Raw genomic sequence first — 19,283 nt, forward strand, 5'->3', positions numbered from 1 at the left:
GCGTCTTCTAAATGTGGCTAAAGACACAATACCACTATCAAATCCCCTGGGCCAAAAGCATTATAATTACTGGTGGAATGAGGATTGCACCAATGCAAGTAAAACCAAAAACAAAGCCTGGATTTATTTTTGTCCAACCACAACCAATCTCATTAATTATAAGAAATTAAAGGCAAAAGCATGTTTCATACAAAGGCAAGCCAAGAAAAGATCCTGGACCCGTTTTGCATCAAGCATTAAAAAAAAAATTGACACCAAAATACCATGGAAAAAATTAGACAGCTTTCTGGTAAGTTTCCTTCTCCAATCCTCTCCTGTAATGGGTAAGATCTATCTAGTCCTTTAGATATCGCGAATGGTTTGGACAACACTTTTGCTGAAATCTCAGCGGCATCAGCTTATACTCCCTCATTCCAAAGAATTAACAACACAGCAGGACAGCATTCTATTAACTTTCAAACTACCATCCTTTTACTATATAACAAACCTCTGTAATATTTAGAACTCTTGCATGCCATTGGAACGACCCACAATGGTGCTGCCAGACCAGATGGGATCTATTATGTCAATGATACAACATCTTGATGACAAAGCCTTGCACCTCCTTCTGGTCTTTTACAACCAAATTTTTCTAGAAAATGTTTATCCAGCTTCTTGGCATCATTCTACTGTTTTGGCATTCCTAAAGCCTGGAAAAGATCCAACCAATCCCCACAGACCAATATCTCTCTCAAGCTGCCTCACAAAATTCTAGAAAAAATTGTCCATATTAGACTCATCTGGATCATTGATATGGCTTTTGTCAAAAAAGGTCATGCTTGGATCTTATGGTCCAACATCCAATTAAACACAAACATCTAGTAATGGTTTCAATAGATATAGAGAAGGCTTTTGATACCACTTGGCGGCATGGTATACAGCAGAGTTTTCTACATACTAGATCATTTCAAGTTCGATACCAACATTTCTGCAACTGTTATTCAGAAAGAAAGCGTTCCACAGGGATCAGTACTGAGTGCCACTCTGTTTGCTTTTAGAATAGATTCTATCACTAAACAACTTCCAAATACTGTAGAGACTTACCTTTATGCAGATGAGCTTTTCATCTCCTGTCATTCCCAAAATATGAGATCTATTGAACGGCAGCTGCAGTTATCGTTGAATAAAATACAGCAATGGGCCAGCATCAACGGCTATTGACTTTCGCAGCAGAAAATAGTTGCTATCCATTTTTGTAGACTATGCAAGTTTCATCCGGATCCTGACCTTCAAATCTCTAATATCTTCATCCCAGTCACTAATAACATCAGATTTCTAGGATTAGTCATGGACAACAAGTTAAATTTTTAGAGCACATTAAAAAATTATGCACTGCTTGTCTAAAAAAGATAAACATACTTAGAGCACTATCTGCCCTAACATGGGGTTCAGATCGTACCTCCCACATGTTTCTTGATTAGACCAGGGTTCGAACCCATCACCACCAAATACGGAGGATGTGGAAAGGTCAGGGAATGACGACCGCATATCCCGGAGCAATATGGCCTTAGTTGCTAATGCTCCTAAAAACCAAATAACTAACTAACTAACCCTACTTCATTATACAGCATTAATCAGATACCATCTTGATTATGGAGCTCTCATCTGTGATTCTGCCAGAATGAGTGCACTACGCTGGCTTGATCCAGTTCAGCACAGTGCATTGAGGATTGCATTTGGTGTATTCAGAACATTGCCAGCACATAGGCTTTACAATGATGCTCATGAGTCCCTGCTATCTTTACATAGGAAATCGCTATTGCTAAAGTACACTTTCAAGATTCAAAGTTGTGTCTCGCATCCCATTCAGTCGTACCTTTTCAATCCACCATTAGAAAACCTCTACAGAAATAAACCTAGAATAGTAAAATCAGCTGGTCCTCACCTTCGTGAACTGATGCAGGCTTGGAATGCTTCCATCAATTCCATACAACAGGTAGCAACCTGTACTCAACCACCATGAGTTCCTCCTCCTATACCGACCTGTGACACTTACCTCTGTCAATGGGGAAAAAATATTCTGCAAGCTTCAAATGTCAGACAACTTCATGCTGTTCTCACTCAAAGATATTGATTTTTCTCCAATATACACAGATGGTTCTAAATCTAATTCAAATGTTGGAGCAGCCACAGGGTTTCGGAATACCATTATTTCAGTATCCCTTCCTTCTGAATTCAGTATCTTCTCAGCTGAATTATATGCAATTAAATTAGCTTTAGAAAATCTATGTTCTGACTATTCTTTAAAACCTGTTATTTACACTGATTCCCTCAGTTCAATCATTGCATTATGTAATTCCTCAGATAAAGTCCACCCTATTCTTCATGAAATTAGAAACTTGTTACTACAGATTGAAAGATGCCACCATCTAGTCACCTTCTGTTGGATTCCAGCACATTCTGGTATTTTGGGCAATGAACTTGACGACGAAGCTGGAAAAAATCCAACCACCTTAGATTTAACCAATATCCCTGTTCCACCATCAATTATGCACTGTTCATTCATGCTGCATGCCTATCAAAATGGACAACAATCTGGCACTCTCAAACTAATAATAAACTCTTGCAGTTTAAACAGGATCCGAAAATTTGGCGTTTCAGTGTCTGTACCTCAAGATGAGAAGAAGTAGTCCTATCAAGGGCAAGAATAGGTCATACTCGTCTGACCCATCTTTATTTACTCACAGGAGATGACAGTGTCTACATTGTTATATAAATCTGACTGTTAAACACATGCTCATTGCCTGCCCCTACTATAGACAAGGCAGAACTTCAACCCTGCTATCACTGGTAAATCTTGATAAACCAATTACTTAAGACAATATCATTGGTGAAAAGGCAAATATTTCAGAATTTTTCAACTACCTCAAGCAAACTGGACTTTTTAATAATTTTTGATTTTATGGAAATTTCTCATTTCCTTATATTATAAATGAATAGGTGCATTATAGCCATAGCAGTTTATGCACCATCAAAACCCCCATAACAACAACAACACAGCAGCAATCTTCAAGGCAAAATGTGCTGATCCACAGGAGCTAATTATTGTTGGTGACTATTGCTAGGATAACAGGAAATATATTGAGCAAAAAGGATAGATGGAATAGGACCAGTGTATGTCTGCCAGGTGCAAAAGTAGATGATATTACACAGCAGATATCATCTTTTAAGGGCACAAAAGGTGATACTGTTGTACACATTGACACTAATGACATTAAGAGTAGGAGATCTGCTTAAGAAGTACGTGTCAATGTTGAAAAAAAAAATTGCATTAGGGTTAAATTTAAAAGTGTCTGCAATTCTGCCCAGACACAACAGAGGGAGTATATTATGAGAACCTTGTTAATCAATTCATCCCTGGAGAGATTGTGCAAGGCTCATGGGGTAGAATTTTTTTTCAGTGTGGTCTGTGCTTGTAGTAGTAGTAGTGGCATGTGATGCAAGAAAGCAAATGTATGAGCTTATGCAGCATCAGCGAAAAAAAAAAAAAAAAAATCACACCATTCCCTCCAAATGCCTGTCCAGTTCCTCCTTAAATTTATTCAACCTATCAACTTCCACAACGACAGATGGAAGTTTGTTCCAGCAATTGACCACCCGCTGGCTAAAGGCAAATTTCTGCACATCTATTCTACATCTGTCTTTTCTTAATTTGAATTTATGCCCCCTTAGGTTCGTAATATGAACAAGTGGAAGGATCCCATCAGAATTCAGCATGCTCAACCCATTCAAGGCCTTATATACCTCAATCAGATCATCGCGCAGGTGCCTAGTCTCCAGCCACTGCAATTTGCAGAACTTAAACCTCTCTTGGTAAGAGGATCCCTTCATTCCCCTCACCAATCTTGTTGCCCTTCTCTGTACACGCTCAAGTAAATCTACATCCTTCCTAAAATGAGGCCTCCAGACCTGTAAGCAGTACTCAAGGCGTGGCCTGACCATTGCCTTATACAGAGGGATAATCACCTCCTTTTCCCTTCTAGCAAAATTCCTATATATCATTGACAAAACCCCATGACCTGCCCTGGCAGCCTGTCTGCATTGCTCAGAAAACTTCATATCTGCCTGCACAATTACTCCCAGGTCTTTTTCATTTTCTACCACCTTAAGTGTAGTACCACACAGTTGGTACGTTTCTCTGGGGTTACTTCTACCCATATGTAGAAGTAACTTCCACCCATATGTTACATCTACCCATATATAGTACTTTGCATTTGTCAAGGTTAAATTTCAGTTGCCACTTCTTAGCCCATATGCCCAAATTATCTAGATCCTGTTGCAGTAGCACACTGCCATTACTGTCATTAACAACCCTGCCAACCTTTGTATCATCTGTAAACTTCGATATTAAGCCTGATATACCTCCATCAATATCATTGATAAATATACAAAACAACAGTGGACCTAACACCAAACCCCGTGGGACTCCAGTAATAACATTAGTCCAAGAAGAGCAGCACCCATTGATTACCACCCTCTGTCTTCTAGCACTTAACCATCCTTTTATCCATTGTAGCAACTTACCCTTAATACCATTCTGCTCCAATTTGTACAATAGTCTTCCAGGCGCAACAGTGTCAAAAGCTTTCCTGAAATCCAAATATATGATATCAAAATTATTTTTCGCATCCAGTTCCTTTGTAACCACATCATAATATCCTATCAAATTTGTCAGACAAGACTTTCCCTTAACAAACCCATGCTGTGTCTGAATTATTGCTGCAGTCTTGTCTAGATGATCCTGCAATGAATCTTTAACCAGCGACTCCATTATTTTACCCGGAACAGAAGTTAAACTAACTGGTCTGTAATTACTCGTGTCACCCTTCGATCCCCCTTTGTGAATTGGGGATACATTTGCACATCTCCAGTCCGTGGGAACCTCCCCTGAGTCCAAGGATGCTCTCATAATTATGGCTAAGGGTTTGCTTAGTTGCTTTGCTGCCTCCTTTAATATAACTGGATAGATCCCATCCACCCCAGGTGCTTTTCTTATGTTTAACTTCAACAATTTCTCTTCCACTTTGCTCTCAGTTATTACAAAATCATTAAGTATCTTGCTACAATTTGATAACCTTCTGCCATTTTCAAACCTTAATTCCTCACGTGTGAATGTAGATGCAAAATACTCATTCAGTTTGTTTGCTATCTGAGCAGGATCATCAACAGTCGAACCATCGATGTCAAGTGGACCAATCAGATTCATCCCCTTTCTTTTAGAGTTTATATAAGTAAAGAAATCCTTGCTGTTTTTCTTAGCATCTTTTGCCAAGGATTTCTCGTAATCTGCCTTCGCCTGCCGAACCTCCTTTGTGACCTGATTACAGATTAACTTATATCTGCCATAGACTCGCTTGATAATTTATATGCACCCCATGCATTTTTCTTTTCTGTTACGAGTCTCATTAGTTCATTTGACAACCATTTAGGCCTAAACCTTAAACAATATTTCTTAATAGGTATGAAACTTTTAGTAGCTTCCACGATTAATTCCTTGAATGCTTCCCACTTAGAATTTACTGTTGGTAACATCGTCAGTTGATCCCACTGTACAGAATTTAAAACCTGTCGGAGACCACTGTACTCGCCTTTACGGAAGCAAAAACCCTTTCCTTTACCCCTGATGGTAATTAAATCTTTAAGTAAATCCCACGTCAGTACACTGTGATCACTGCCACCTAGTGGTTCTTTTATCTGCAAATTCCTAATACATGAATGATCACTGCTGATAACCAGATCAAGAGTATTACTTTCTCTGGTTGCCTCTCGAACATGCTGCTGCAGAAAACAATCATCCAATAAATCCACAAAAGTCTGACTAGTGTGTGAGTGCCCAACCCACAAGTTCCAGTCAAAATCTGTGAAGTTAAAATCCCCCATTATAAGACATTCCGATTTACTAGCCCACTATTTCTCTGTACAATTGTTCATTGTACCCATTCAAGTCATTAGGCCTATAACACACTCCTACTCTAATTTTTGCTTTCGCAGTGCTTATGTCACACCAAACTGACTCAACAGTGCGCTGTTCATCTATATCAACTGGATGCACTTCTTTTGATTTTATGTTTTTCTTTATTAACAGCATAACACCTCCTCCCTTCCTATCCTGTGTATCCTTTCTGTACACATTGTACTCCCCAAATTCCAGTTCGGGATTCCTTATATCTGTGTGACACCACATCTCTGATATCCCAAAAATATCCGCCTTTGATGTCTTGACCAACACTTCAAATTCATCAGATTTATTTACTATACTTCTAGCATTGGTATACATGCAAGTATACATGCACCTATTCTTATTCTTAATTACTCTAACACATCCCATATACCCACCTGTTTCACGATGACTGCCATCCGTCCCTGAAACCCCCAACACCCCTCACTCCAGGTTGCTACTTATTCTAATAGAAGTTGTGCAAGAATCACCTTCACCTCTGCCTACGGCTACTGTTAAACTATTAGTCCTTGTATCCCCCCCAAGCTATCAGTTTTCCGACCCACCCAACACTGCCTTGATAGCATCAGCAAATATTCTTGCACCCTTTCTATTTAAGTGTATCCCATCCCTGTAGAAGCAGTCTCTCCTGTTAACAAGTACAGTCCAGGCTGAAAAAAATTCTATCCCTTGAGCCTTGCACAATCTTTCCAGGGCCGAATTGATTGACAAGGCTCTCATCATATACTCCCTCCTATCATGTCTGGGCAGAATTGCAGACACTTTCAAATTCAACCCTAATTCACGGCTTTTTTCCATCAGTGACCTGTATTTGTTAAGTAAGTCTGCCGGTCTCCTACTCTTAATATCATTAGTGCCAACGTGTACAACTATATCACCTTTTGTGCCCCTAAAAGATGATATCTGCTCTACAACGTCATCAACCTTTGCCCCTGGCAGACATACCCTGGTCCTGTTCCATCTATCCTTTTTACAAAGGATGTTTCCTGTTTCCCTGACAATAGAGTCACCAACAACTACTAGTTCCTTTGGGACCAGCGCAATCTGCCTTGGGGGTTGCCGCTGTGTTGTTAACAGGAGGAACTGCATCTACAGGGATGGGATACAATTAAAAATGGAAAGGGTGCAAGAATATTTGCTGATGTTATCGAGGCAGTGTTAGGCAGGTCGGGAAACTGCTATCTTTGGGGTTTCACAGACTAATAGATTAACAGCAGATGCAGGCAGAGGTGAAAGTGATTCTTGCACTGCTTCTATTGAATGAGCACAGCAGCTTGGAAAGCAAGGTGTTTGGGATTTCGTGACCTGCTGGTAGTCAACATGGAACAAGTAAATACATGGGCTGTGTTAGGGTAACTAAGAGTAAGAACAGGTGCATGGCATGTATACTTGCATGTACACTAGTGCTAGGAGTATAGTAAATAAATTTGACAAATTTGAAGTGCTGGTCAAGGCATCAAAGGCGGATATGTTGAGAGAACAGAGACGTGCTGTCTCGGTTATCTCAACAGAATTTGAATTTGCGAAGTATAATGTGTACAGAAGGGATAGACAGGATAGGAAGAGAGGGGGGTCATTCTGTTAGTTAAGTAACAAAATTTAAGGCAGTGCATCCAGTTGACATGGATGGACAGTGCAATGTTGAGTCAGTTTGGTGTGATGACGTAAGACTGGGAAAGCAAAAATGAGAGTAGTAGTATGTTATAGGCCTAATAACTCTCATGAGTACAATGAACAGCTGTACAGAGAAACAGTGGGCCAGTAAATCAGAATGTCTTTTAACTTTCCAGATATTGACTGGAACTTGTGGGTTGGCCACACACACACACACACACACACACACACACACACACACACACACACACACACACACACAAGCAAGATTTTTGTGGATTTCTTGGATGACTGTTTTCTACAGCAGCAAGTTCGATGGGCAATCAGAGGAAGTATTACTCTTGATCTGATTATCAGCAATGACTATTCATGCATTAAGAATCCACAGATAAAGGAACCACTAGGTGGCAGTGATCAGACTGTACTGTACTATGATAGATATGGTAGATACAAGGTGTTAAAAATTCAAATAAGTATAAGAGATATATTTTAAATAGGTGCAAACAAGAATAATAATTTTTAAAGATGTTACTGCCATCAGGGGTAAAGGGAAGGGTTTTTGCTTTCATAGAGGTGACTATGGTGGTCTCAGACAATTTTTAAATTCTATACAGTGGGACCAAATGATGATGTTACCAACAGCAAATTCTAAAAGGGAAGCATTCAAGGAATTAATCTTGGAAGCTACTAGACTTTTCATATCAACCAAGAAATACTGTTCAAAGTTTAGGCCTAACTGGATATCAGATGAACTAATGAAACTCGTGGCAGAGAAAAAAAATGCACGGGATGCTTTTAAATTATCATGTGACACAGAAGCCTATGGTAGATATAAGCTAGTCTGTAATCAAGTCACAAAGGAGGTTAGACAAGCAAAGGCAGATTATGAGAAGTTTTTGGAAATGGATGCAAAGAAAAACAGCAACAATTTATTTACTTAGGTAAACTCTAGAAGGAAGGGGATGAATCAGATTGGTCCACTTTACATTGATGACAGGTGATCCTGCTCAGGTAGATGACAAACTGAATGAGTATTTTGCATCTACATTCACTCATGAGGAATTCTGTACGGAACTGTAGGCCAGAAGTTTATCAAATTCTAACAGGAATGCCTAAATGATTTTGTAATAACTGAGAGCAAAGTGGAGGAGATATTGTTGAAGTTAAACATAAGAAAGGTGCCTGGGGTAGATGGGATCTATCCACTTATATTAAGGGACACAGGACAGCAAAGGAAGTAAGCAAACGCTTAGCCATAATTATGAGAGCATCCTCGTGGAGTGGAGATGTGCAAATATATTCCCAATTCACAAAGGTTTCATTTCTCTTGCGGGGAAAATGAGAGTCACTGGTTAAAGAAGCACTGCAGGATCATTTAGACAAGACTACACTTATACTTCAGACACAGCATGGGTTTAAGCAAAAGTCTTGTCTGACCAATTTGATTGGATACTATGATGTGGTCACAAAAGAACTGGATGCAAAAAATAATTTTGATATCATATACTTGGATTTAAGGAAAGTTTTTGATACTGTTATACATAAAAGACTACTGTGCAAGGTGGCATTAAAGGTAACAGTTAATGCTATGTATAAAGGGATGGTCGGTTGGGAGAAGACAGAGGGTAGTTATCAATGGGCATTGCTCTTTGTGGTTTAATACTATTAGTGGAGTCCCATTGAGTTTGGTGCTGGGCCCATTGTTGTTTTCTGCACTTATTGGTGAATCAGGCTTAATGTCTAAGTTTGCAGATGATATGAAGGTTGGCGGGTGGTTTGTTTGTTTGTTTGTTATTTGGAGCATTAGCAACTAAGGCCATATTGCTCCGGGATATGCGGTGGTCATTCTCTGACCTTTTCACATTCTCCGTATTTGGTGGTGACGGGCTCGAACCCCGGTCTAATCAAGAAGCATGTGCTATGCACTGCTGCTCCTTCCCACCTGGCTACGGAGGCACTTGGCGGGTGGTTTAACAACAGTAATGAAAGAATGCTGCTGCACAAGATCTAGAAAAATTAGGCAGATGGGCTGAGAAATGGTAATTGAAAAATGCATGGTACTGCATATGGGTAACAGTAATCTCAGAGTAATGTATCAACTGTGTGGTTTCCACACTCGTGGTAGTAGAAAATGAAAACAGCATATTCTTAATTGTGCAGTCTGATATAATGTTCTCTGAGCAGTGCAGACAGGCTTCCAGGACAGTTCATGGGGTTTTGTCATTGTTAAACAGGAATTTTGCTAGTAGGGATAAGGATGTGATTATCCCATTGCATAAGGCAGTGGTCCAGCCATACAGGCACATTGAGTACTGCATACTGATCTGGAGGCCTCATTTTAGGAAGGATGTGGAGTTGCTGGAATGGATACAGAGAAAGGAAATGAGATTGGTGAGTGGAACACGGGGGGGGGGGGGTACTCTTATCATGAAAGGCTTCAGTTCTGCAATTTGCAGCATCTGAAAATTAGGCATAATTTTCAGATGCTGCAAATTGAAGAACTAGATAATCTATTGGATGGGTTGGATGTTTGAAATAGGATTTTTCTTTTTCTGTCTTTTCTTTTGTTGATTCTGTATAAGCTTGCTTTTGTGCCTCATTTTCCACTACTAATACCACTAATACTCATAATAGTCATAATACTCACTAATACTCATGGGGGCATAGATTCAAATTGAGGAAAGACAGTTGTAGAATAAATATGCAGAAGTTTGCCTTTAGCTAGCGGGATAGTTGATTGCTGGAACAGACTTCCATCTGTTGTGGAAGTTGATAGCTTAAATAAATTAAAATTTAAGGCCAAACTAGACAAATATGTGGAGTGACCAGATGGGTGAAATGGGAAGAGGTTTTTTTTTTTTTTTTTTTTTTTTTTTTGGCTGATGCTGTATAAGCTTGCTTTCTTTAATGGTAATTTTTGGCATCCATGATTGCAGGTGTGCTGCCACCCATCCAAGAGTGATTTGCCTAGTTCCATTCTCATTGACAAGGATGTGTCTGGTTCCATCATTAGTGGAAGTTACAATAAATGTTTACACTGTAAATCTTTTGCTGTGGATGTCGGGAATGGCTCACTGGAAACTTATGCTGTGTTCATGTTGAATCACCAGGCAGGGGTTCCTCATGGATGTTTTTTGTTGTGGGCTCTACTTGATTTGAGACTAACTGGAATCACTATTATTTTACTCATGTTAGTGTAATTATAGTTTATATTTGTATTTATTCATATTATTTTGTGTTAGCTTATATTTATATTTTCTCTATCCATATTTAATCTTTTTTTTCTTTCTAATGTGTACCCCTGGCTTGCATATATAATGGGATTTGTATGCTGTCATATACTATATATGCATGTATAAAATAAAGTTATTTGTTTTTTTTTTGATTATTTTATATTATTAGTTTTCTTATTATAGTATTTTCTTAATAGGCAATTGTTAAATATGTATGCGTTGTTAGAATCTGTAGTAACTATTAACATTTATACTCCACTGACAGATCAGAGAAATTCTCAACTTCATAATTAACAGCCAATAAACTGGAGCAACAGTTAACAGTACAGGCTGAGGAAAGTGGGTGTGTAACTCAAGAATTCACACACGTTGCCATGCCAACAAATTCCCTTAGCACCTGGTATAACTTATTTAGAGGCAAATTTGTATACAAAAGAGAAACGAATATGTCACCAGTATGAATAATGTTTAACAATTTATCTTATAAACTAGATTAAGTATTTAATCAATAGTTTTCCAATAGGTATCATAACACCAGAGTGGATGTTCGATTGTTTCCCAAAAGTTTCTGGCATTGTATCACCATTGTTTTCATTCTGATTTCCCTCTATTGCACATACTGATCTCTTCACTGGGTGATAATACACTATTACTTTATATATGCTGGGAACATTTCAGTATTTATCATCTAAATAATATCTCTCAAGCTCTGTTTTCTAAAAAGTGGTTTCAAATATGCATAATTTTTATTAAATGAAACAGCTTCCTCTTTTTTGATAAAATTTTTTTTATTTTAGTAATGTTCAAATTTAAGAAGAGTACGTACAGTGATCTCCCCAGGAATTTATTTATAGCAACCTATTTCAAAAATCACAACCCTAGAGCAGTGTGTTTTAGCTTGCCTTATAATGGCTGTTTTATGGTAAGCTCCAAGCTCTACCTATCACTTTCTGGGCATCTTTTATTTATGCTTGCCAATGTCTTGTTTTTCAGCTATTTTTAATTATCTTGAGAACAAATACATTAAGGAATACTTTAGTTTCCATAGATCTACTTTGATTTTTATTTTAAAATGTAAGATAAAGGTTACATCAGTTGGTGCAACAGTTGGAATTTTATTCCTAGGAAAGGAACAAGAAGTTTTATAGGTTCAAAGCCTATTTAAAATTATTTGTAATTCTATCTACACATATTGGTGGGGGGAACCCACTAGTAATGTACCGAGAATAACAAAATGAAACTTCTTTTTGTATAAAACAGTTTATATAAATCAATTTGATACAAAAAGCTTTTATATAACTGTAAGCAGTATCTTATATAACTCAATTTGATTACACAGTAGTCTTTAATGAACTTGTAAGCAGTTACTTTTGAATCGAAGGACAAAAAACTATTGAAATATGAGATAAATGTGCACAACCATATAAAGCTCACAGCACTTATAAGATGAACAAGATTGAAAAAAGACCTAGGGCTCCCACAATTGTACATTATATAATGTTCCTGTTTATACTCTGGCACGACAACCAGGTCAGTGGAGTTTACAATAAATCAATCAGTATAAATGTTAATCGTATTTAGTAATCACGGGCTTGAACCCCGGTCCATTCGGCTATGTCAAGCTTATTTAATTTATTTCAGGAAAATACCTTAGGGAAAAAACAATAAGGAATAAATACGCTTTCTTCCATAATTTAAATTAATGAAAAAGTAGGAAAAAAAGCATAAATTAGCCATCGTTACTAACAAAAAGTTAAAAGTAAAATTCATACCTGGCATTTTATCTATTATAGTCCTTAATGGTGTCTGATGGATTCCAAATTTATTTTTGTCAGTTTCTGTCTGTAAGACTTCTTTCCATCGCTTACTCTCTAGAATTACCATGGCAACATCTCTGTATTAATGAAAATATTCATAAACAATTAAATTCGTGTAAATTTCTTAATTTAGAGTTTACCAGAAAGCACAACTATGCAGATGTTAACATAAAATGCCAAAATTCAATTTTATTTTTTTATAGCAACTAAATTTCCTTAATGCATTTAAACTACCCTTTATAGAGAGTTGTTGTATTAGCATTAGTAGAGGCATATGATGCAAGAAAGCAAGCTTATTCAGCATCAGCCAAAAAAAAAAAAAAAAAAAAAAAACCACTCCCATTTCACCCCTCCGTTCGCTCGAAATACCTGTCCAGTTTGAGCCTTAAATTTGTTTAGGCTATCAACTTCAACAACAAGTGATGGAAGTCGGTTCCACCAACCAACCACCCGCTGGCCAAAGGCAAATTTCCGCACATCTATCCGACATCCGTCCGTCCTTCCTTGCTCAATTTGAATTTATGCCCTCTGAGCTGATTATTCTGAGCAAGATGAAGAATCCCATTGGCACTGAGCATGCTCAAACCATTCAAAGCCTTATACACCTCTATCAGATCACCTCGCCGGTGCCTAGTCTCCAGACTCTGTAATTTGCATAACTTAAGCCTTTCTTCTTAAGAGCAACCCTTTGTTCCATTCACTAATCTTGTTGCCCTTCTCTGTACCCGTTCCAGCAGCTCTACATCTTTCTTGAAATGAGGCTTCCAGACCTGTATACAGTACTCAAGATGTGACCTAACCATTGCCTTATACAAGGGAATAATCACCTCCTTATCCCTGCTAGAAAAATTCCTGTATATCATTGACAAGACACCATGAGCTACTCTTGCAGCTTGTCTGCACTGCTCAGAGAACTTCATATCTGCCTGCACAATTACCCCCAGGTCCTTTTCATTCTCCACCACTGTTAGTGTAGTACCGCAGAGTTGATACGTTGCTCTGAGTATTATATAATGAGTATTATATATAAGTTATTTGAATTTAGAGTATCAGAAATATAATAAAATAAAAGAAATAAATTTATTTACCTGTGTCCATTTTCCACAGCTATTTCCAAACAGTTGTTATTATTTCCATCTAACTGAGCTATATTGGCTCCCCATCTTAAAAGAAGTTTAACTACTTCTACATGACCTTTTCTGGCAGCCAGATGAAGTGGTGTTGTCTGAAAGGAAGTTTTATAAATCTGTATGCCATGATCATACAGTTTTCAAAGAAAAAGAAACTTACTGTGAGAAAATGCTTTTAAATTGTTAAGTTTTTTATTTTTTTTTTTAAATGGGGCTTGCAAAGCTTCCATATTAAATTCAATTCAAGATTAATGATTCAATTTGACTTCGAGAAGATAATTTCATATTGGTTGAATTTGGTTCCTAAGATCTGGCCATACATTTTCCAAGTTTATCCTGTATTTGTACTTTAAAACTACAACACTTATGTAGAAGGGAAATGACACAAATTATATTTCAGTTTTTTTTTTATCAAATATTGCTCAGTAAAGGGAGGTTCAGCTTTTTAAATTAGCTGTCAGTTAAATATATAATTTATATCTTATTAGTTATATCTCACAGTTGTAAGATATAAGTTATATATTACCACTTTAAAAGCATCACAATCTTGACACTGGGGAGCAACTTGTGCTTTGAGTAAACAGGAGTGGGTGACATTTGTATGTTCAACTGTTAACTTAGTGAGTATAAATTCCTCTTGTAGAACTATGGTTGAAGTGTTGGCTTGATTAACAATTACTTTTGTTTTTCCTTTTGTTTTAGTTAGTATTGGCAATATGATGCAAGGGAGCAAGAATTTTGCAGCACCAGCCAGAAAAAAAAAAAAAAAAAAAAATCATTTGTTCATTGATTCCAATAACTTTTCTAAATCTTATTTAAATTTATTCAAATTACCTACCTTCACAATGCTATGTGAAAGTTTATTCTAACAATGGATCACTCTTTGGCTGATTACAAATTTCTGCACATCTGTTCTGCAGGCCATCTTTTTTACAGTTTAAATATATGCTCTCCTGTGTGCTTCACCCTCAGAAAGATACCACCAGCATTTCTCCTTTTAAAGCCTTATACACTTCAGTTAGATCACCCTACAGATGTCTAGTTTCCACAGACTGCAATTCACAAAACCACAGTCTCTCCAGGTAAGTATATCATTTTATATCTCAATTAATGTTGCTCATCTCATCCTTTCTAACAGATCTATATTGTTCCTAAAACAAGGTTTCCAAACCTGCATGCTGTATTCCAGATGTGGCTTAACCATTGCATAGGGGTCTGGAGGTCTCATTTTAGGAAGGATATAGAGCTGTTGGAATGAGTACAGAGAAGGGCAACAAGTTTGGTGAATGGAACAAAGGATTACTCTTACCAAGAAAGGCTTAAATTCTGAAAATTGTATCATCTGGAGATTAGGCAACTGTGTGGTGATCTGATTGAGGTGTATAAGGCCTTGAATGGTTTGAGCAAGCATCGATGCTGATGGGATTCTTCCTCTTGCTCAGATTACACACCTGAGGGGAACATAAATTCAAATTGAGGAAAGACAGTTCTAGAATAGATCTGTGGAAATTTGCCTTTAGCCAGCGGGTGGTTTGATTGCTGGAACAAACTTCCACCTGTTGCTGTGAAAGTTCACATCTTAAATAAATTCAGGGCAGAACTAAACAAACATTTGGAGTGAATAGATTGGTGAAATTGAAAGGGGTTTTTTTGTTTGATACTGTATAAGCTTGCCTTCTTGCATCATGTGTCTCTATTAATACTAATTCTGCAGTGTATATGCTGCATTCAGGGAGAATTTGCTCAGATATCACAGTTCCCAGGTGCCAAGCAATTTTGTGATCAAGTGTCTTTGTCAGTGAATTTGCACTGTTATTGAATAAATAAAATCGTCTTCTTTATTTACATTGTTAAACTAACAATAATGTCACTAATTAACTAACTAACCCACTACTGCTTGGTCACAAAGGTGGCACTGCTCCTGCCTCCATGTGGTGGGGCCAGTAACCTGGAGAGGAAAAGGTCTTCCTTCCAGGGCAAAATGGAGCAAGCAGTTTTGAAAACCCAGAAAACCACTGGGGGCACAGAAGAAACCCTGATAAAGACACAAGAGGAGTCTGATTCTATCGCAGCAAAACAACAAAAGACTGACGTAGCAGAATCTGAACTGCAACTTTTCTAATTATACATTCCACTCAAGAACAACCGATTGGAAAACTATCTCCATTCTTAGTGCAGAAATGTCTAGAAAGCACAATAGGAACTCCCAAGACAGTGCATCGATTAAGATCAGGAAACCTACTAGTTGAAGTTGCCACTGCCCAACAGTCTGAGCAACTACAAAAACTAAAAATTTTTGGCAAAACCTGTCACCATTTCATTGAGGTTTCATCACTGAATAGGGACCTCATTGATCTGTCAGATGAAGAACTGAACAAGAATTGCGAGATGAAGATGTGATCAATGTAAGGCGGATTCTAACAAAGAAGGACGATGTACTAGTTCCTACTCGGAACATAATCCTCACATTTGACAATCCCAAACCACCAACAATGATAAAAGCAGGTTACCTTAACTGCCGTGTTAAACCTTACATCCAAAAACCCATTACACTACAAGTGCCAGAAGTTTGGGCAATCACAGATCAATGTAAGATGGATTCTAACAAAGGACAACGCACTAGTTCTTACTTGGAACATAATCTTCATTTTGACAATCCCAAGCCACCAACAATGATAAAAGCAGGTTACTTTAACTGCTGTTTTAAACCTTGCATCCAAAACCCATTACACTGCTACAAGTGGGTTTTTGGGAACGAGAGTAGCCTTGTGCAAGCGAAGTTTTTACAGCTCTGGAAAATAGAGAAGTTTTTTCTGTCTTATTAACTTAAATTGGCATATTAACTTATTTTATAGAGTAGCTTTATATTCCTAGTTACGATACTTAGTTTAAATTTTAACTTAGAGGTTTGGTTTTTTTTTTTTTTTAGGTGCATAAGCAACTAAGGCCATATTGCTCCGGGGATATGCAGTGGTCATTCGCTGACCTTTCCACATCCTCCGTACCTCCGTATTTGGTGGTCATGGGCTCAAACCCCGGTCTAATCAAGGAGCATGTGCTACGCACTACTGCTCTTGCCTACCTGGCTACAGAGGCGCCACTTAGATAGAGATTTTGTAGGTAATTACTTAGTATCGGTAAGGGTATCCAATCCGCGTGTTTTACAAGTTTTGCAGCTCTGTTGAATGGAAAGTTTTTAGCTATATTTAGCCGCTTTATTGACTAATTGTTATATTAAATTATTTTCTATAAGTAGCTTATAGACCTATTTAAGATCCCTAGTTTATTCTGAATTGAGACAGTGAGATTTTGGAAGTTAATTAATATTTAAGTGCCTGTAGATTTACCATTCGTAACTTACCGCCATTGTTATATGATACAACATTATATCCCGTACTAGATAGCATTAGCTTAGTATAGTATATAATATTATCAATTAATCAGTAAAATTTATTAATCTTGTTAAACTTCAGTGTAAATTAAATTGTATTTTTTAACTAAATACATATAACGACTTAGATTTTACAAATGTAAGATTATTAATTAATACACAACTTGATACGGAAGTCATATAACGAAACTCGGAGATAACACTTGATACTGAATAAAATATACATAGATATATAGTGTTATAACTGCATTGGGATACAAGTTTAGGGTAGAAATTTTATTGAAATTTAATCGAAATCATGACTCAGACCAGAGCAGCAAAGCAAAAGGCTCAAGCTAATGGGAGTACTGTGGCTCAGGGGAGAACTGAGGAGGGCATCTGCCCTCTGAATCACAGCCTTTTAAAACATGCTGCTTGCTTGATGTTTGTGGAGCAGACAGGTATGGGACATGATATTGCCAAGGGTAATGTCTTTGTGTGTGCGCGATGTAAGGAGTGTGAGGAAATCAGGACACAACTCAGCATTGTTATGGGCCTATATGAGAGCTTGAAGGACGGGGTGGATGCTCTCAAAGAATTTAAACTGAGGGGCCCGTCAAGCTCTCAGCTGCCCACATCAAAGGCAGAGCTTGCACTTGATTGTCAAGCAACACAGCGGAAATCCACAAGGCAGAATGCGCTGGTCCCACAGAAACTAGTAGTTGTTGGTGATTCTATTGTCAGGGAAACGGGGAACATGGTATGTAAAAAGGTAGAACAGGACCAGGGTACATCTGCCAGGGGCAAAGGGTGATGACATTGTAGAGTGGATATCATCTCTTAAGGGCACACAAAAAGTAATATTGTTGTACACGTTGGCATTAATGATATTAAGAGTAGGAGACCGGTGGAATTACTTAACAAGTACAGGTCATGGTTGAAAAAATGCTGTGAATTAGGGTTGAATTTGAGAGTGTCTGCAATTCTGCCCAGACACGATAGGAGGGAGTATAACATGAGAGCTTTGTCAATCAGTTCGGTCCTGGAGAGATTGTGCATGGTTCAAGGGGTAGAATTTTTTTCAGCCTTGTCTGTGCTTGTTAACAGGAGATACACTTAAAGAGAAAGAGTGCAAGAATATTTGCTGATTCTATCAAGGCAGTGTTAGGTGGGTCGGAAAACTGCTAGCTTTGGGGGATACAAGGACTAATAGATTAACAGTAGCCACTGCAGAGGTGATATATAAGTGATTCTTGCACTGCTTCTATTGGAATGAGCAACAGCCTAGTAAACAAGATGCAGGGTATTTCAGAGACTGCTGGGAGTCATTGCGGTACATTGGGTTGTGTTAGGGTAGCTAAGAATAGGAACGTGCATGTATACTTGCGTATAAACGAATGCTAGTTTGGTAAATAAATTTGAATTTTAGGTATTGCTCAAAACATCAAGGCAGATATTGTTGGTATATCAGAGACTTGGTGTCACACAGATATAAGGAATGCAGAACTGGAATTTGGGGAGTACAATGTGTACAGGAAGGATAGGAAGGGAGGAGGGGTTATGCTATTAGTCAAACACAAAATCCAAGGAAGTGAAGCCAGTTGACATCGCTGGACAGTGTAGTGTCGAGTCAGCTACTAGGCATTACATACCAATTAAGAAATACCGTTCAAGGTTTAGGCCTAAATGGATGTCAGATGAACAAATGAGACATATGGCAGAGAAGAAAAATGCACGGGATACATATAAATTAATGGGTGACATTGGAAGCATATGATAGATATAAGCTGGTCTGTAACCAAGTCACAAAGGAGATTAGGCAGGCAAAGACAGATTATGAGAAATCTTTGGCAAAGGGTGCAAAGAAAAACAACAAAGAGTTCTTTACCTATGTAAACTCTAGAAGGAAAGGGATGAATCAGATTGGTTCACTGGATATTGATGGTTCAACTGATAATCCTGCTCAGGTAGCTAACAAACTAAATGAGTATTTTGCATCTACATTCACACAAGAGGAGTTATTCAGGGAGGGGAATGCCAGAGGGTGAATTAAACTCTGGGAGTGAGCTAGATGATTTTGTAATAACTGAGAGGAAAGCGGAGGATCAATTGTTGAAGATA

General features: G+C 37.9%; 1 protein-coding gene across 1 annotated transcript in view; it reads right to left on the reverse strand.

Annotated features, from left to right (window-relative positions):
- LOC150076305 (transient receptor potential cation channel subfamily A member 1 homolog) overlaps nt 1-19,283 on the reverse strand; it is a 379,883-nt gene that overhangs the window by 103,066 nt on the left and 257,534 nt on the right. The window contains exons 14-15 of the mRNA XM_090387313.1: nt 13,751-13,887; nt 12,618-12,739 (exon numbers count right to left, since the gene is read on the reverse strand). Coding sequence (XP_090243439.1) covers nt 12,618-12,739; nt 13,751-13,887 — 259 coding nt within the window. The remainder of the gene's footprint in view (nt 1-12,617; nt 12,740-13,750; nt 13,888-19,283) is intronic.

The sequence above is a fragment of the Mastigoproctus giganteus genome, chromosome 13 (genome assembly GCF_048544385.1).
Source record: "Mastigoproctus giganteus isolate SK-2022 chromosome 13, ASM4854438v1, whole genome shotgun sequence".
Lineage (NCBI taxonomy): Eukaryota > Metazoa > Arthropoda > Arachnida > Uropygi > Thelyphonidae > Mastigoproctus > Mastigoproctus giganteus.